The sequence below is a fragment of the Geotrypetes seraphini genome, chromosome 2 (assembly GCF_902459505.1).
Source record: "Geotrypetes seraphini chromosome 2, aGeoSer1.1, whole genome shotgun sequence".
NCBI lineage: Eukaryota > Metazoa > Chordata > Amphibia > Gymnophiona > Dermophiidae > Geotrypetes > Geotrypetes seraphini.
In genome coordinates, this window is record NC_047085.1 from 214,258,658 (window position 1) to 214,277,292 (window position 18,635).

Here is an 18,635-nt window from a genome sequence, read left to right on the forward strand (position 1 = left end):
AGGACTTGTATTTGCTGTCATCTTATTAATAAGAACATAAGAACATAAGCATCACCTCTGCCCCATCGTGCCCAGCAGTCCGCTCCCACGGCAGCCCCCCAGGTCCATGACCTATAAGTAATCCTTTACTTAAGACATTTTGTCCTGTATAGTACCCCTCTAACTATACCCTTCAATCCCCTTTTCCTTCAGGAACTTGTCCAACCCCTTTTTGAAACCCAAAATCGTACTCTGCTCTACCACCTACTCTGGAAGTGCATTCCAGGTATCCACCACCCTCTGAATGAAGAACTTCCTAGCATTTGTTCTGAATCTGTCTCCCTTCAATTTTCATGAGTGTCCTCTTGTTTTTGTTTCCCCCGCCAGTCTAAAGAATCTGTCCCTCTCTACCTTCTCTATACCCTTTATGATCTTATAAGTTTCTATCATGTCCTCTCTAAGTCTCCGTTTTTCCAGGGAAAAAAGCCCCAGTTTCTCCAGCTTCTCAGCATATGAAAGGTTTTCCATGCCCTTTATCATTTTTGTTACTCTTCTCTGGACCCTCTCGAGTGTCGCCATATCCTTCTTAAGGTACGGCGACCAGTAATGAACACAGTATTCCAGATGAGGGCGCATCATCGCCCGATATAGCGGCAGAATAACTTCTTTGGTTCTGGTAGTGATTCCTTTTTTGATAATGCCCAACATTCTGTTCTCCTTCTTTGAGGCCGCTGCGCGTTGTAACCCCGGCTTCATTGTTTGGTCCACCAAAACCCCCAAGTCCCTCTCTAGGTTGCTTTTCCCCAATACCATCCCCCCATCGTGTAGTTGTACATCGGGTTTCCTTTCCCGATGTGTGAGACTTTGCATTATAAGCATATTCCAATAAATTTTAATTTTGTAACCATTTAAAATCAAGGAGTGTTTTTGTGGGCACGCTGTATATATATATATCTAATATAATAAAACGGTAAGCCGCGCATGCACACTTCCTATGCGTGCGTCTGTTTTCCGTGAGCTGTAGCACACATAGGAAGTACGCATATGCGGCTTACGGTCTGGCCTCACGCGAGGCAAGACAAGTGGCATGCGTGCCCTTCCCTGCTCTCCACCGCTGCCGGCCGCTAGCACCTCCTGCCCTCTCCGTCACCTCCCGGCTCCAGCGGCGTAGGCAGCACTATAAACACGCTGCTTCGCGCCCTTCTCTGCCGATTTCCTCTGCCGCGTCTCTGATGACATCATTGGAGACAGACGCGGCAGAGGAAATTGCCAGTAGAAGGCCGCGAAGCAGCGTGTTTAAAGTGCTGCCTACGCGGCTCGAGCCCCGAGGTTTGTCGGCGGTGGGAGGGTCAGGAGCAGGCCGGATCGACTTGCCGCAGGGTCTAAACATATAGCCAACTATTCATTGCTGGCCAATATCCAAGTATCAGTGCTGAATATGCGAGTCTGGAAGCAGTCACCGCTGTTATGGCGATATTCTGTGCCACTATCCAGATAAACTCAGGGCAGCTTGCTTGCTCTCCTAAGTTAACACCACTATCTGTGTGTTAAATAAAGTCAAAGAATATAAGGTGATATCTTTTTTATTGGACTAACTTAATCCATTTTGCCCGAAAGCTAATCAAGAAATATATTGTTACTCCAATAAAAGGTATCATCTTAGAAGGGGGAGGGGCCGAACGGAGCAGGGAAGATAAGGTAAGAGAAAGGAAAGGGGGAGCAGGGAAAAGGTACTATTGGACTGGGGGAGCAAGGAAGAGGGACGGGGAGCAGAGAAGAGGTGCTATTGGACCGGGGGAGCAAGGAAGAGGGATGGGGAGCAGGGGAGAGGTGCTATTGACCGGGGGAGCAAGGAAGAGGGACAGGGGGAGCAGGGAAGAGGTGCTATTGGACTGGGGGAGCAAGGAAGAGGGACAGGGGGAGCAGGGAAGAGGTGCTACTGGGCCGGGAGAGCAAGGAAGAGGGACAGGGAGCAGGGAAGAGATGCTATTGGACCGGGGGAGCAAGGAAGAGGGACAAGGGGAACAGGGAAGAGGTGCTACTGGGCTGGGGGAGAAGGGGGCTGCGGGGGGGGGGGGTAAAATTGGTTTGGAGCTGGAGCTGAGGGAAGGAGGCTTTACTAGCACCCGTTAATGTAACGGGCTTAAACATATATGCATGAATGAATGTGATGATATTTGGATGAGGGGTGATTTGGTTTGATTGTGAGAATGGTATTTACTAACAGTAAACCTGACTGCCAAAGGCTGGAGTATCATTAGTAGGTTCATGATAGAAACACACTATTACCGTAAGAACAAGCACATTTTATTTGCACCGTAAAAACATCTCCAAATGAGTGCAGCAGGGCTACATTTTGAGTAACTCACCCAATAATATAATAATGCAGAGCAGGATAGCAATTAGAGCTCCAGTGCTGAGTCCAGCTGGTAGGAGCAATGCCTCAGCATTACAGGACTGCATGTTCCCTTGAATGTCACAGGCACACACACGGATAGTCAGGGTGCCGGTGCTGCTCTGAATGGGGTAATCATTGTCTGATATCACCACAGGCAGGAGGTAGGTACTTATGTCATGCCGGTTAAAGCCATTTCTTCTTGTCAAAATTCTGGCAGTGTTGTCTAAACAAAATAAAACACAATTTATTCTACTTGGTGCAATCATTAGTTATCCAGAATTTATAGGGGAGAATTTTTTTCAGTGTTCAGTTATACAAATGCTTGTGAAAGTCATTATTCCTTCTTTTCTAAATAAACAGGAAGGCCACAATGACAGTGATCCCTCAGGCTGAGAATGTCGGTTACTCATTTCTGTCAGAGCCCTGTGCCTAGACTAAAATAAATATCACTTTAGTATTCAGGTAGCTTGTCAAGCTACAATAATTATTAATTAAAATGCAGGTCACAAATTTGCAAATAGTTGTCAACCGAAATTAATTTGCTCCCTGATTAATGCTGTTATGCTTGGCTTGCCAGTTAAGAAACAGGAAGGAATGCAATTTGGAAACCTTAGGAAAATATAAAGGCTAAAGGAGATTTTCTAGAATGAAACATACTTAACTAGAGGTTGCAGTTCATTTTTCTGGTAGAAACTTCATCATGTATATTCTAAAATAGTCAGCAGTATACATTATAGTACAGAAATTTAGGAGTTAGTCTTGAAGGTTTAGACATTAAACTGACTCCAGAGGGATCATTTTATTACTGCCCACATTGATGAAAGAATAAGTGCATGATTTCCACTATGAACGCTGCTAGATTTTCTTCCTGTTTTATTACAATTATTGCATAATGTATAACTCAAATATATAAACAGCCACTTAGAACTATCAGAATAACAATTACAAATGTACATTAAGATATCATAGCAAAAATCAGGAATAAACACATCAAAATGCTCTTGCAATCCTCTAATTAAACCTCACAAAATTGAGAACTTACACGAACTAAAGAGAAAATAAACATAAAAAAAGGAGTCATGCAAAATAGGCACAACAATTTAAAAACTAGAGCTACTGTACATCCTACCAGAGTGCTAAATGTAAAGCTAGATATCCTCTTCATAACCTCTAATTTCTTATTATGTCCTTCCCTCATTTATTGAATTACCTGTAAACTGTGTCGAGCTCTATCTTTATGGAGATGATTCGGTATTAAGGTTTAGTTTAGTTTAGTGCTATCCACTTCTGAGCCAGAGGAGGCTAGGATGCCATGTTGTTGGGCAAAAATGCTATTAGCCGAGAGGGGCCAAAATAAAATATGCTCAACCCCTGAAATTTAACAAGACATTTAAAAGGATATCTCAGTATAAAAGAGGCCCTCAATTTTTGAAGACATAATTTAGGGCCTTGCTTGTCAATCTTTATCTTGCTGTGACCCTATCTGTGGGGTCCTTTTACTAAGGTACGCTAGTGTTTTTAGCGCACTCAGGAAATTACTGTGTGCTACACCGCGCGCTACGCTTCTAGAACTAACGCCAGATCAATGCTGGCGTTAAGGTCTAGTGTGCGCGGCAATGTAGTACGCGCTATTCCACGCGTTAAAGCCCTAGTGTACCTTAGTAAAAGGAGCCCTAAGGTGCATTAACCAATTTAGCATGCACTAATTGATTTAGAGGGCGCTAAAGATTAGTGAACGCTAAATGCTAAGGCACCCATTATATTCTATGGGCACCTTAGCATTTAGCATGCGCTAAATCAATTAGCATGGTTTTAAGAAAGATTTGGACAAGTTCCTGGAGGAAAAGTCCATAGTCTGTTATTGAGAAAGACATGGGGGAAGCCACTGCTTGCCATGTATTGGTAACATGGAATATTGCTACACCTTGAGTTTTGGCCAGGTACTAGTGACCTGGATTGGCCACCGTGAGAAAAGGCTACTGGGCTTGATGGACCATGGGTCTGACCCAGTAAGGCTATTCTTATGTTCTTATGTACTAAATCAATTAGAACGCGCTAAATCGGTTAGTGTGCCTTAGTAAAAGGACCCTTGTGTGTAACCCTAGAGGTATAGAATAATGATATACCTATTTCTTTGTGAGCCCAAACACAAGTTTTGTGATCCCATTTGGGACCCCTCCCAACCCAAAGTTTGGGAAGCTCTAGCTTATGGGACCTTCTAATAAGCTGAGCTAGTAAATCAGCTTAGCATATCCTAACATAGGACTTTCCAGTGAATTAATCCCATTTCTAGCATGGCCAGAAATTTTTTTTTTTTTTTTTTATAATTTAGTTTTCTGGACGTTCACTAAAGTTAGCATTGGAAAAAAAAAAAAAGAATGTGGTTGCGAAATCCCTTAACATCTCTTATTTAGGAAGTGTTAAAGGCTTCCTCGTTAAATTAGCATTAATCAGTTAGTGTGCGCTAATGTCAACACGCTAGCTGAATTACATTACATTAATGTTTTCTATCCCGCTTCAGTTCTAGGCGGTTTACAAAAAAGAATTGGTCTGGGCATTTCCACAGAGCTTACAAAGTTGATAGAATGATCTTGCAAGAATTGATGAATAGCATGAGCGATGGGATGAATAATACTCTCGTGCCCATTCCCTGCCCTTGACACATTTCCTCCCTACCCCCCCAAACATATAAATGCTTTGTGGTTTGCAAACAGCAAAACTGATGCAAAATGCTTTAATGAGTCCTGTGTTAGGCCATTTTTCCTGCCTTAAGCACACATTTTTGCTTAATGCGATATGTGAAAGTGTCCCATAATTAACAAAAATTGTTCTTTTTTTGTGTGCAGAGAGATACTTCAGGAAACACAAGTATTTTACAATTCTGAAAAGAACACTACAGTAGGTATGGGCAAATTTTCCTTTTTTTTTTTCCCATGTCATTTTCAGCATTGTTTTTTAAGTGTAATTTGATTAGTCTTTATTTTTGTTTGGTGGGGCAATGTTGTTAAAGTGTGCAATATTCTGACACTCTTCCACTAGGGTACGCAGTGGCATGATATACATCAATCCTTAAACAATTTCCATGCTATTTCGAGAAAACCCAGCACAGGGATGTAAATCTGAAGGAACAACTTTTCCATCACATCAGGTGCCATCTATGAATGATGTGGACTTACAATGCCCCCCCTCCCCCCTTCCTCCATAGAGCAAACCTATTTACTTGGAACACTGGTAGCTTAAGGTCTGGCCTGATGATGAGACTGTGGACCCAGTATGCCAAGGAGTCTATTGCTATAATCTCAAGGGCTCTGAAAGATAATGCCTAGGATCACTGATGTTGGCCTATGCTACACATTGCATCTTTCCCCATTCCTTTGTGACCCAAGCTAAAAGCTTCAGCTTCCAGAAAGAAATACAACAGTATTCTTTCTCCCATGGATCACACATTTATTATTTTTATTTTATTTAAAATATTTATAATCTTCTTAATGCCTAAGCGGCTCACAATAAACATATACATAATATTCAAAACTTAACATATCTCTCAAATTATATAAAAACAACATAAAACTAACAAAAAATAAAAACAAAATTAAAAGAAATTTTCCCTTCAAATTTAGTCATCCTATCTTTTCCAAGGATTAATTTTGCATCTCACAGAGAATAATAATCTCCTTATATTAATAAAAGGGCAGCATATAGCATTCCAACTGGATGAGAGGTTTCAGAAGAACAGGCATTGTGCCCCCCCACCATGGCTTGCCACCCCTCTGCCACTCCCAGGTCCATCAGGCTCAGCATGATCTCTCTCCCTCCCACTGCCTGCCTCTGAGTCCAGCCCTTGGTAAGAACATAAGAACATAAGAAGTTGCCACCACTGGGTCAGACCAGAGGTCCATCGCGCCCAGCGGTCCGCTCCCGTGGCGGCTCATCAGGTCTGTGACCTGTGAAGTGGTTCCTGACCATTTCTGTAACCTACCTCTACATCTATCTATAACCCTCAATCCCCTCATCCTTTAGGAACCTATATAAACCTTCCTTGAAACCCTGTAGTGTGCTCTGGCCTATCACAACCTCCGGAAGTGCGTTCCATGTGTCCACCAAACTCTGCGTAAAAAAGAACTTCCTAGCATTTGTTCTAAACCTGTCCCCTCTCAATTTCTCTGAGTGACCCCTTGTACTTGTGGTTCCCCACAGTCTGAAGAATCTGTCCCTGTCCACCTTCTCTATGCCTCTCAGGATTTTGAAGGTTTCTATCATGTCTCCTCTAAGTCTCCGCTTTTCCAGGGAGAACAGCCCCAGCATTTTCAACCTGTCAGCGTATGAAAAGTTTTCCATACCATTTACCAGTTTAGTTGCTCTCCTCTGGACTCCCTCAAGTACTGCCATGTCCTTCTTGAGGTACGGCGACCAGTATTGGACACAGTACTCCAGATATGGGCGCACCATTGCACGATATAGCGACATGATGACTTCCTTCGTCCTGGTCGTGATACCCTTTTTAATGATACCCAACATTCTGTTCGCTTTCTTTGAGGCTGTCGCACATTGTGCTGATGCTTTCAATGTTGTGTCCACCATCACCCCCAGGTCTCTTTCAAGGTTGCTCACCCCTAGCAGTGATCCTCCCATTTTATAGCTGAACATCGGGTTCTTTTTCCCTACATGCATGACCTTGCATTTCTCTATGTTAAAACTCATCTGCCACTTTTTTGCCCACTCTTCCAGTCTCGTTAGGTCTCTTTGCAGGTCTTCGCAGTCTTCCGTGTTTCTAACCCTGCTGCAGAGTTTGGTGTCATCAGCAAATTTAATAACCTCACATTTCTTCCCCGTCTCCAGGTTGTTGATAAATATATTGAACAGGAGCGGTCCCAGCAAGGAGACATTAGAAGGCTTGGCACCAGCACTAACGTCAATGCTTAGGAATCTTCAAGCCTATCTGCTCAGGAGGCCCTTTTGGAACTACCCCTCTGATAAATATGTGTCAGAGAAGGCAGAGCCAATGGGGCTTTATCAAGCGCATGGGCTTGAAATTTCTTCATCGTTGAAGTTAGCGCCGGTACCAGGCCTTGTTCTATTTCCTTACTGCTGGGGTCTGGACTCAGTGGTAGGCAGTAGGATGGCAGGAGTGTGAGTAAGGTTTTAGGAAGAGAAATGCTGGATTTGGCAGGAGTAAGGGAGAGGGAGAGAGAGGGGCATTGTTGGGCTGAGGGAGGTGGGGTGATTCAAAGAGTAGGTAAGGTTGAATGGGTGGGTGGGAGGAAAGAGAGTAAAAATGCTAGACCTGAATGATAGAGAAAGGAATAGGGGATTTGTTGTATATGGGATTGAGAGGAAGGGAAGAAAGGAGGAAGAATTACACATGGAAGGAGGGAAGGGAAGGGGGAACTGAGGAAAAAGATAAAAATGAACATGGATTAAGAGGAATGGAAGAGAGAGAAAGATGTACATGGATAGAGTGGTATGGAAGCAAAGAGAAGAAGGCAATGCCTGTGGATGGAAAGGAGTGGAAGTGAAGAGAGAGGAAAAGCTGTACATGGATGGAAAAAATAGGCAAAACCTGGATATTCCAGATCCACTAGATCCATTCTATACCTCCTCCAGTCAAGTCCTCATAGGACCTGGTTTTTAGTTATATACTGCCCTAGATCCTCTGCTGCCTCTGAAACGGGGCTCCAACTTGTCTTGTTTTGCCCCAGATCTACTGCTTCCTCAATTTGTTCCAGATCTTGTGGCTATCAAGGCCGTGTCTACATCTTTGTGATTTTTTTTCTTAATATTAAAGGTGGATTTGGGAATCTCCTAAGGATCCAACTTTATTGCTGAAAAGTCAGATCCAGAGGAGACCCCTAGATCCAACTTTAATGTAAAATTAAAAAAATAAATAAATCCTGAAGCACCTGGGAAAAGTAACCTGCTGAAGCAGAGCAAAACAGGTGGAGAAGCAGCCACAGCAGCCAATGTATCTGGGACAGGCCAAGGCAGCAGAAAATCCAGGGTAGCACATAAGCAAAAGTTGGTTCCTCCATGGACCCCTTTGTAGAAGGTACAGAGCAGATCCAGAGGATCTGGTTTTTAACCAGTCCTGATGGATTGAGATGCACATGGATTGAGGAAAATGGAAGAAGAGACAGAAGGAGGATATACCACACATGAATGGATGAAAGGGAAAGGGAAGAGAGAGGGAGGATATGCTGCACATGGATTAGGTGAAGGGAACACTTGGAAAACTAGAATTGACAAAGGACAGAAAAATGGAAGAAAGCTGAATCTGAAAGTTTAGTCCCAAAGATGTACATAGGGTAGGAAGTGAAGAAGAAAGGGGACAAGTAAAGAAATAACAAATGGACAGGGGGGTGCTGGAAACTAAATTTTTTTAATTCAAATTTTTATTGAATTTTGGACAGAATACAGCAAACAATAGTGAAGAAAAAAGATACCATCATTAACAAAGTATAATAAAAGTCAAAGTAATAATAGCTTTCATAAAGCATTAACCGTAAAATTAAAAAAGAAAAAACGACAATGGGAATTAAGTACAGTTCTTCTGTAAATATATATCAAGCAGAGTCCAAATTGAGTGTTTAGAAGAGGGAGAGTGAAGCATTGAGGGAGGGCTGTTCTTTTCCTTTGCAAACTATAGATTTTGGAATATGTCTAATTTCAGAATTTACATCTGCTGTCTTTATAATACGGGAAGAAAAGTGTTTCTTTCTGTTTTCCTGGTGTGGTGTTGTGCTGCACGTAGAGTCTGACTTCTAGAGATTTCAGGTTAATTTTTGTCTGTATTTTGAAGAGAGGCTATCTCTGTTCTGCATATGTGACCGCAAGGCCAAGGGCTCCTTTTACAAAGGTGCATTAGGGCCTTAACGCACGGAATAGCGTACGCTAAAATGCCCCCCGTGCTAGCCGCTACCACCTCATTTTAAGCAGGCGGTAATTTTTCAGCTAGCGCGCACTATAGCACACGCTAATCTTGTGCGTGCACTAAAAACGCTCGCGCACCTTAGTAAAAGGAGCCCCAAGTGTCAGAATGGGGATCTGTTGTAATTCAGCTTGTTCAGTTTCTCAGTGGGTTTATGTTTTGGGGCTCATTGCAATATTTATAGTGCTATATTTTCCTAGGTATATTCTTGTGTGGGTTTTGGAAGTTGGTGACTGTTATAGGGATTTGTATTACTTCACAAGATATCTGATGCTGGAGAAGGTTTATGTTGCTGTTACTGAGATGACATCAAAATCAGACATTTATTTTGTGTGGTGATTTATATGGGGAAATGTTCTGGTTCTGCTCTGAAACTCACAGTAAGGCTTCTGTGAATGCAGATTATATGTTTTTAAACTGAAAAGCTTGATGATCCAGTGTACAGGGTCAGGGATCATTATTGTCCAGGCCACATAAAATAATTGCAACAATTTAAGCCCTTTTATATGCTCTTCTGCTGATAAGTGACTCCTGTGGGTAGAGCCATGGATAGTCACACCTTCCCTTAAGGGCCCTGTATGAGTACCAGGAACCTTTTTTTAATTCTAGGGAAAAAAAGTACTGGGTAAAAGCAGTCTACTCTGGTCCACAGTTTCCTCAGTTCCCCTCCCTTAGTGCAGCAGCTCTGATACCCCACTCACCAGCATCAGCACCAGTATATAAATAATTATGCAGCATTACTTTTAGGGACCTATGTATTAGACAATTTTCTCATGGACACCATCCCTTGGTATACAGTATAGTATAACAAGTCTTCTGAAGTATGATTGACACCTCCAGAACAGAATAGCTAATTACAGTGCCTCCACTGATTTCAGCTAATTTCCTTGACCTACTTCCAGCTACAGCTATGCAGCAAAACAATGAATGCACATAGCTGGCATGGATAGTGCCAATATTAGAGAGACAACTGGATCATTATCAACAGAGAGTATTACTCGAAAATAATTTAAACTCTAGATTGTACAGTAGAAGAATTGTGTTACTATTTAGTATTGTGAGAACACTGTACTTTATAACTGTTCAGGGCCTTCGTGATTCTTCCACAAAGAGGATATTCATTATTTTGTAACAGACCAAATTATCCAATCCAATCACGGTTTTATCACAGGCAGTTCCTGCATTGTGTAATGAGTTATTGTCCAATATGCCTTCCAAAAGACACTCTACACAGCTGCTTGGCAGTTTATGGAATTGCAAACCCATGTTTAGGGCTGATACTGGAACAAACATGCAAAATCAAGAGGAAATGTCTTCTTAGGTAGTGCTTGATATTCATTGGCCTGTGACTCTCTATTATTTGGACTATTCAAGTTTGAGATGCAGGAACTGGTGGATTCACTTAATGTACTTCTCTTCCAGCAGTCCTTAGGATTAAAAGTCAAAAGACATAATGCACTGGGAATTTAATAAAACAGCCTGATATGTAAATACCACAGTAAAAGTTTTAATTCTTTTTTTTAAATGTTGGGCATGGCAGCTAAATCATACCTGTATATCCAGTGCTGTTATCTCAGGGATGAAACCCTGTCAGGTTTTCAGAATCTCCCCAATGAATATGCACGAGATCTATTTGCAGGCAATACCTCCATTTGATGCAAAAAATATCTCATACATGTTCACTGGGGAAATCCTGAAACCCCACTGGGCGCAGCCTTTGAGGACTTAGGCTGCCCACCCCTGTGCTATCTGGATAGTGAATGACGCTGGATACGCATGCAGAACAGTGAGCACTGCTGCTATTAGATAGTGATGATATGTCTGCTATCATATAGCTCTCTGATGACTTAAAGATACCATAAATGCTGTCCAAGCTATCCAGATAACTAGATGGATAGGAACAGTTCATAACTGTGTGCCTTCGTTTATTCACTCCAAGGTTGAGCAGTAGAAGCCTATTCTATAAAAGAACTTAGCCACCTAGATTCCATTTTAGAATACGAGCATCACCCGGTATCAGTGTGCCTAACATTTAGGCGCCGGCATTTATGCCAGCCATAGAGCAAGAATGTATGGATACCTAAAGATGGAAGGGATACTTGTAATTTGTAGTTACACATGTGTGGGAGCCCTGCTTATATCAACCTTATATTTAAAATAGTCCGGCAGACAATTGTTCTTTCAGTTCTTGATTACTGTAGTTTGGTACTTCTGGGTATACCGATGTTGGTGTTGTGTGTGCTCCAGGTAGCCCAAAATTCAGTGATCAGAACTCTGTTACGGTTTGGGAGATGAGAACACGTGACAAGCACAGTTACTTACTGTAACAGGTGTTATCCAGGGACAGATATTCTCAAACATGGGTGACGTCACTGACAGAGCCCTGGTATGGACACTTTAAAAGTGCATTGCCACTTTAAGACTTTAGAAAGTTCACGATAGCATGCACTGCGCATGCGCGAATGCCTTCCTGCCTGATGCAGGGCGCGTATCTCCTCAGTTAAGATAAGCCAGCTAAGAAGCCAACCAGGGGAGGTCGGAGGATTGTGAGAATATCTGCCTGCCATCCCTGGATAACATCTGTTATGGTAAGTAACTGTGCTTTATTCCAGGACAAGCAGACAGCATATTCTCACACATGGGTGACCTCCAAGCTAACCAGAATGGGATGGTGAAAGTGATAGCCTTCAAGAAAATAAATTTTGTAATACAGACTGGCTGAAATGCTCATCCCGTCTGGAGAAATACTTGGGGTTGGATTAATGAATAGGCTCAGTAGGCATGTGCCTAGAGCCCAAAGTTGTCAGGGGGGGCCCAATGAAACAGAGGACTCAGGTGTTGTTTGTTTATTTTCCTTGGCAACGCGGGCCCCCCTGGGAAAGATCGGTAGTGCTGGCCTCCCCCTCTGGGAAAGATCGGCAGCGCTGCCCCCCCCTGGGAGATCGACAACGGCGCCCTCCACCCAGCATCGACATCAACGAACCAGAATAAGTGATGCTGGAGGGGTGGACTAGGAGATACAAGGAGTTGCTGCAAGGTCTCGGAATGACTGCGTCTGCTGGTCCAACCCCTCCAACGTCACTTACTTCTTCACTGAGCAGAGCCAGCAGATGCAGTCATCGTGGGACCTTGCAGCAATGCCTTGCATCTGCTGGTCCACCCCCTCCGACGTCACTTATTCTGGTTCGATGATGTCAATATCGGGGGGAGGGCGGCGTTGTCGATCTCCCAGGGGGGGCAGCACTGTCGATCTCCCAGGGGGGCCGGCGTTGTCGATCTCCCGGGGGGGGGGGGGGTGTTGTCAATCTTCAGGGGGGCGGGGCGGTGTTGTTGATCTCCCATGACTTGACTCAATGCAACTAAGACATGCGTCCCTGAGGATAAAGTCCAAGGAAACTATGACACCGGAGTTGACATCGCAGATCGCTGGATCCTACGGTGTTGATGGATCCTGATAGCTGAGACGTGCACCCTGTGTTGGGCAGGAAGGCACTCGCGCATGCGTGGTGTGGGCTATTGTGAACTTTCTAAAGTCTTAAAGTGGCGATGCACTTTTAAAGTGTCTGTACCGGGGCTCTGTCAGTGATGTCACTCATGTGTGAGAATATGCTGCTTGCTTGTCCTGGGATAAAGAATATTATGTGAGTTTGTATTGGTTGGGGGAGATCTGCTGTCTGCCTGGAGCCAGAATATGAGATGTGACCGCCTGTCTTGCTAGACTTCTCAGGCCCCAAGACCACTTCCCCTTGCTGCTCATTCACGTCGGAACGAATGACACTGCCAAGAACACCCTGGAGGACATAGCTAGAGACTTCGGAGCTCTGGGGGAGAGGCTGAAGCAGACAGGAGCACAGGTAGTTTTCTCTTCAATTCTTCCTGTTAGGGGCAAGAGAAGAGACAGGGATGAACGTATCCGGAAGACGAATGAGTGGCTACAACGATGGTGCCGGGAAATGAACTTCGGATTCCTGAATCATGGAGAGGCACTACAGGGACTCCAGGGACCAGACGGACTCCACTTGACCAACAGAGGTAAGAACGTCCTTGGACACCGACTAGCCCGCCTGCTTCGAAGGGCTTTAAACTAGGTAAGTTGGGGGAGGGTACCCACTCATATACCAGAGCAGTAAGTAACAATCCTGATGGGGCGAACCAAAACTCCGCTTTTAAGTCCGAGGTAAGTACACTCACTGCAAAAGATTCTCTAGGAGACACTTTCACTCAGATGGAAAACTCTCTACAGGGGCTTAGCAAACACAAAGAGTGGAGAGCTATGTATGTTAATGCGCGCAGCTTAGGAAACAAATTTCTAGAACTAGAAACAGAAATAGTGAATGTCTACCTGGACTTGGTAGCAATATCCGAAACATGGTTCACAGACTCTATACCAGGATACAACCTGCTTCGCCAAGACAGAGAAGGTAATTTAGGAGGAGGGGTAGCACTCTACATCAAAGAGAACATCACAACAACCAGGATCACAGATGTCAAATACACAGGGGAATCCATCTGGGTAAACCTGGCCAGAGGCGGAGAAAAAGCCTGTACCTTGGTGTAATATACAGACCTCCTAGACAATCGGAGGACAAGGACGCAGAATTAATTGAAGACATTGAGAATATCACCTTACGGGGGGATGCTGTTCTGCTAGGAGGCTTCAACATGCCTGATGTAGACTGGAATACACTCTCAGCGACAACTTGTGGTAGCAGGAGGATATTAATGTCCATGAAGGGTGTACAGCTCAAACAAATAATACTAGAACCCACTAGGGCCCAGGCCATCCTAGACCTGGTACTTACGAACGGGGAAAGTGTCTCAGAGGTCTCGGTGGGAGAAACGCTAGCCACCAGTGACCATAACTTGGTATGGTTCAACCTTAGGAAGGGCTTCCCTAGATCACAAACAAAAACGAAGGTACTCAATTTCCGGGGCACTGACTTCTCACGCATGGGAGATTTCGTCCATCAGACGCTGCAGGTTCATGAAGTAACTGATAATGTGGAAGCTATGTGGTCAACCCTGAAATCGACCCTACACGAGGCAACTATCCGCTATACAAAATCGGTAAATAAACAACAAAGAAAAAAGAAACCCCAATGGTTCACTGATGAGGTCTCGTCCCTCGTCGTGGAGAAAAAAAGAGCATTTCATTCATACAAGCATACGGGGAAAGGAGAAGCTAACATTGAATACAGGGCAAGGTCTGCAGCAGTCAAAACAGCAATCAGGGAGGCCAAACTTCAAGTGGAAGAAAATCTAGCAAAAAACATTAAGAAAGGGGACAAATCCTTCTTCAGGTATATCAGTAACAGGAAAAAAAACCACAAACAGGATAGTACGCCTTAGAACACCAGACGGGAATTGTGTGGAAGCAGATTCGGACAAAGCCAAACTACTGAATGATTACTTCTGCTCAGTTTTTACTTGTGAGGCACCAGGGTACGGTCCACAGCTGGAAGCAAAGTCAAGCACGGAAGACCCATTTCAAAATTTTGAGCTCACACCAGCTGATGTTTACAGCGAACTATCAAGACTCAAGGTGAGCAAAGCCATGGGATCAAACAAATTGCACCCAAGAGTGCTCAGAAAGCTGTGCGATGTCCTGGCGGAACCGTTAGCCATGCTCTTCAATCTCTCCCTAAGTACAGGGAGAGTCCCCCTGGACTGGAAAACAGCTAACGTCGTTCCTCTGCACAAAAAGGGTTGCAGAGCAGAGGCTGCGAACTACAGACCAGTGAGTCTCACATCAATAGTGTGTAAACTCATGGAAAAACTACTTAAAGGTAAATTAGATACGATCTTGGATGAGGGGAATCTAAGGGATCCCAGTCAACATGGGTTCACTAAGGGTAGGTCATGCCAATCCAATCTCATCAGTTTCTTTGATTGGGTAACAGGAAAGCTTGACTCGGGGGAGTCTCTGGACATAGTGTACTTGGATTTCAGTAAGGCTTTTGACAGCGTCCCACACCACAGACTATTAAACAAGATGAAATCGATGGGGTTAGGTGAGACACTAACAGTATGGGTCAATGATTGGCTGAGTGGAAGACTTAAGAGAGTAGTGGTCAACGGCACCCTCTCTGAGACATCGGAGGTGACCAGCGGAGTGCCGCAGGGCTCGGTCCTTGGTCCTTTGCTTTTTAACATATTCATAAGGGACTTGACCAGCGGGCTTCAGGGTAAAGTAACATTGTTCGCCGATGACGCCAAACTATGTAATATAGTAAGTGAAAGCAATCTGCAGGATAGTATGACGCAGGATCTGCTTACGTTAGAAAACTGGTCCTCGACATGGCAGCTGGGCTTAAACGCTAAGAAATGTAAAGTCATGCACCTCGGTAGTGGAAATCCATGCAGAACTTACACCTTAAATGGAGAAACATTAGCTAGGACTTCAGAAGAACGAGATTTGGGAGTAATCATCAGTGCAGACATGAAAGCTGCCAAAAAAGTGGAGAAGGCCTCATCCAAGGCAAGGCAAATGATGGGATGTATCAATAGAAGCTTCGTCAGCCGAAAACCTGAAGTTCTAATGCCACTGTACAGAACCATGGTGAGACCTCATCTGGAATACTGTGTGCAATTCTTGAGACCACACTACCGTAAAGACGTGCTTAGAGCTGAGTCAGTTCAGCGGATGGCCACTAGGATGATCTCCGGGCTCAAGGGTCTCTCGTACGAAGAAAAACTAAACAAATTGCAGCTCTACACTCTGGAAGAGCGCAGGGAAAGGGGAGACATGATTGAGACATTTAAATACATCACAGGACGTGTCGAGGTGGAGGACGACATCTTCTTTCTCAAGGGTCCCTCGGTCACAAGAGGGCATCCGCTCAAACTCAGAGGAGGGAAATTTAATGGGGATACCAGAAAGTATTTCTTCACGGAAAGAGTGGTGGATCACTGGAACAAGCTTCCTGTGCAGGTGATCGAAGCCACCAGTGTGCTTGACTTTAAGAATAAATGGGACATCCATGTGGGATCCCTATGGAAGTCGAGTCAAGGATCTAGGTCATTAGCACTCAGACTTAACGGGGTGGGTCAGTAGAGTGGGCAGACTTGATGGGCTATAGCCCTTTTCTGCCGTCATCTTTCTATGTTCTATGTTTCTAAGTTGATGGATAGAGTTCACTTTAAGCTATTACTAACTGTTTATATGTGCTTGCACAACTTTGCTCCTAAACATCTTGTTGAGAGCATTTTGCCACATGTCCCATCTCGTCCACTTCAATCTGCAGAACAATTAGAGCTGCAAATTCTATCTGTAAAATTGCTGAGGCTAACAATGTCAAAGGATAGTATATTCTATTGCATAGGGCTAGAATGGAACAATCTCCCTGAGTACATTCGTCGATAACAGAACATACAGGATTTTTAAAAACTGCTGAATCAGCATATTTTTTGCCAGATGAAATACGGAGTATAAGACTGTATGGTTGCTTTGTTTTGTGGGTGTATTTATTGTTCATTTTGTATGTAATTTTTAGTTTTGTATGTTAGTTGGTATCCCACCCTGGGTATGGGCGGGATATAAATAAATAAAGTAGCCTGAAGAAGGAGGTCAGGAGACTACAGGATCCAGGAGCTGGAGGGACTCCGCACCGTGGAATAACCGTGGGAAATCATGGAAACTGAGGATATCACCAGAGAGAGCCACATCAACGAGCAGGTTAGAGAGCTCGAGAGATTCATCGAGGAAGCCTGCAAGATGGTGGAGACACAGGAGCACCAGCAACCTAGAGGGGAACCAACAGAGGAAGACAGAACCCACCAGATCCCAGGGGGGAAGGATCTTGCGGAGGAACTGAGCGAGCAGAAGAGGCAGAGACCCAACAAAACCCGGAGGAAGGATTGGAGGATCGAGCCACTGATACAGACCTGAGACCCAAGAGGAAGCTGAAAAAAGGGAAATCTGCAATCATAGTGGGAGACTCAATCCTGAGGGAAGTGGACAGTCATGTAGCAGGAGGCAGAGAGGACAGACTAGTGACATGTCTCCCGGGGGCAAGGACAAAGGACATCTCCGACAGAATCGAGAGAATCCTTGAGGGAGCTGAGATGGAGGAGACAGCAGTGATAATCCACGTTGGAACCAACGACATCAGCCGAAGGAACTACAACAGGACCACACTGACCGAGCAGTTTAAGATCCTGGGGAGGAAACTGAAGCTGAGGACAAGGAAGATAGCCTTCTCAGAGATCCTGCCAGTTCCGAGGGCGGATGCAAGGAGGCAGACCGAGCTGCAAGCAATAAACGGTTGGTTGAGGAGATGGTGCGATGAGGAGGGTTTCCACTTTGTACGAAACTGGCCAACCTTCCGGGGGAAAAGTAAGCTCTACAGGAGAGATGGACTGCACCTGAGCATGGCTGGAACAAGGATGCTGGCACGCAACATCCAGAACGGCATAGACATGACTTTAAACTGAGGACAAGGGGAAAGCCGAGAGTTGAACTGACATCGACACATCGGACTAGAGTATCAAACAAGGATACTGAACTGGGAAAAGGTGATAGAGGGACTGAGTGGACATTTTTTGAAAAAACCAAGGACAATAGAGGGACTGAGTGGACATTTTTTGAAAAAAAAAAACAAAGACGCAAAGCAGGGGCCCAAGGAACAAATGAAACTAAAGAGCGGAAAAAAGAGGAAACAGCCAGAGCCAGAGGGACATACAAAAATGGAGAAGCAGGCTGAGGATGAGTTAGACGCACCACAGGAGCAGGGCGAGGACGAAACAGACACACCGCAGGAGGAGGATGAACGAAATGAGGCTCGGGGGCTGACCAACCATGAAGGGGTAGGCAGGAGCACCAATCCACGAGGAAAACAAGCAGAAAAGGTAAACAACAGGGACTTAACTTGCCTATACACAAATGCTAGGAGCCTAAGAATCAAAATGGGGGAGCTAGAAGTTATAGCCAGCAAGGAGGATCTAGACTTAATTGGAGTCACAGAGACATGGTGATCCGAGGACAATAAATGGGATGTGGTCCTACCAGGGTACAAACTCTATAGGAGGGACAGGACACATAAGAAGGGTGGAGGAATAGCGCTATATATAAAGGACTCCATTCCTTCAACCAGGATGGAAACAACAGTAAGGGCGGACGGCTTGGAATCGTTATGGGTTAAGCTGACAGGAGGAAAGGGAGCAGACATAAAATTGGGGCTCTACTACCGCCCACCAGGACAACTGGAAGCAAACGACCAGGACCTGGAAGCTGAATTGAGGCAGGTATGCAAAAGCGGAAGTGTGGTGGTGATGGGTGACTTCAACTACCCTGGGATAGACTGGAAAACTGGACACTCAAATTGCACGAGAGAA

The 18,635-nt window shown here is 44.5% G+C and overlaps 1 protein-coding gene across 7 annotated transcripts in view; it reads right to left on the minus strand.

Moving 5' to 3' along the window:
• CDH10 (cadherin 10) overlaps window positions 1-18,635 on the minus strand; it is a 518,016-nt gene that overhangs the window by 19,556 nt on the left and 479,825 nt on the right. For all 7 annotated transcript variants that reach the window (XM_033934920.1, XM_033934922.1, XM_033934921.1 and 4 more), the window contains one exon: window positions 2,349-2,600. In XM_033934920.1, coding sequence (XP_033790811.1) covers window positions 2,349-2,600 — 252 coding nt within the window. The remainder of the gene's footprint in view (window positions 1-2,348; window positions 2,601-18,635) is intronic.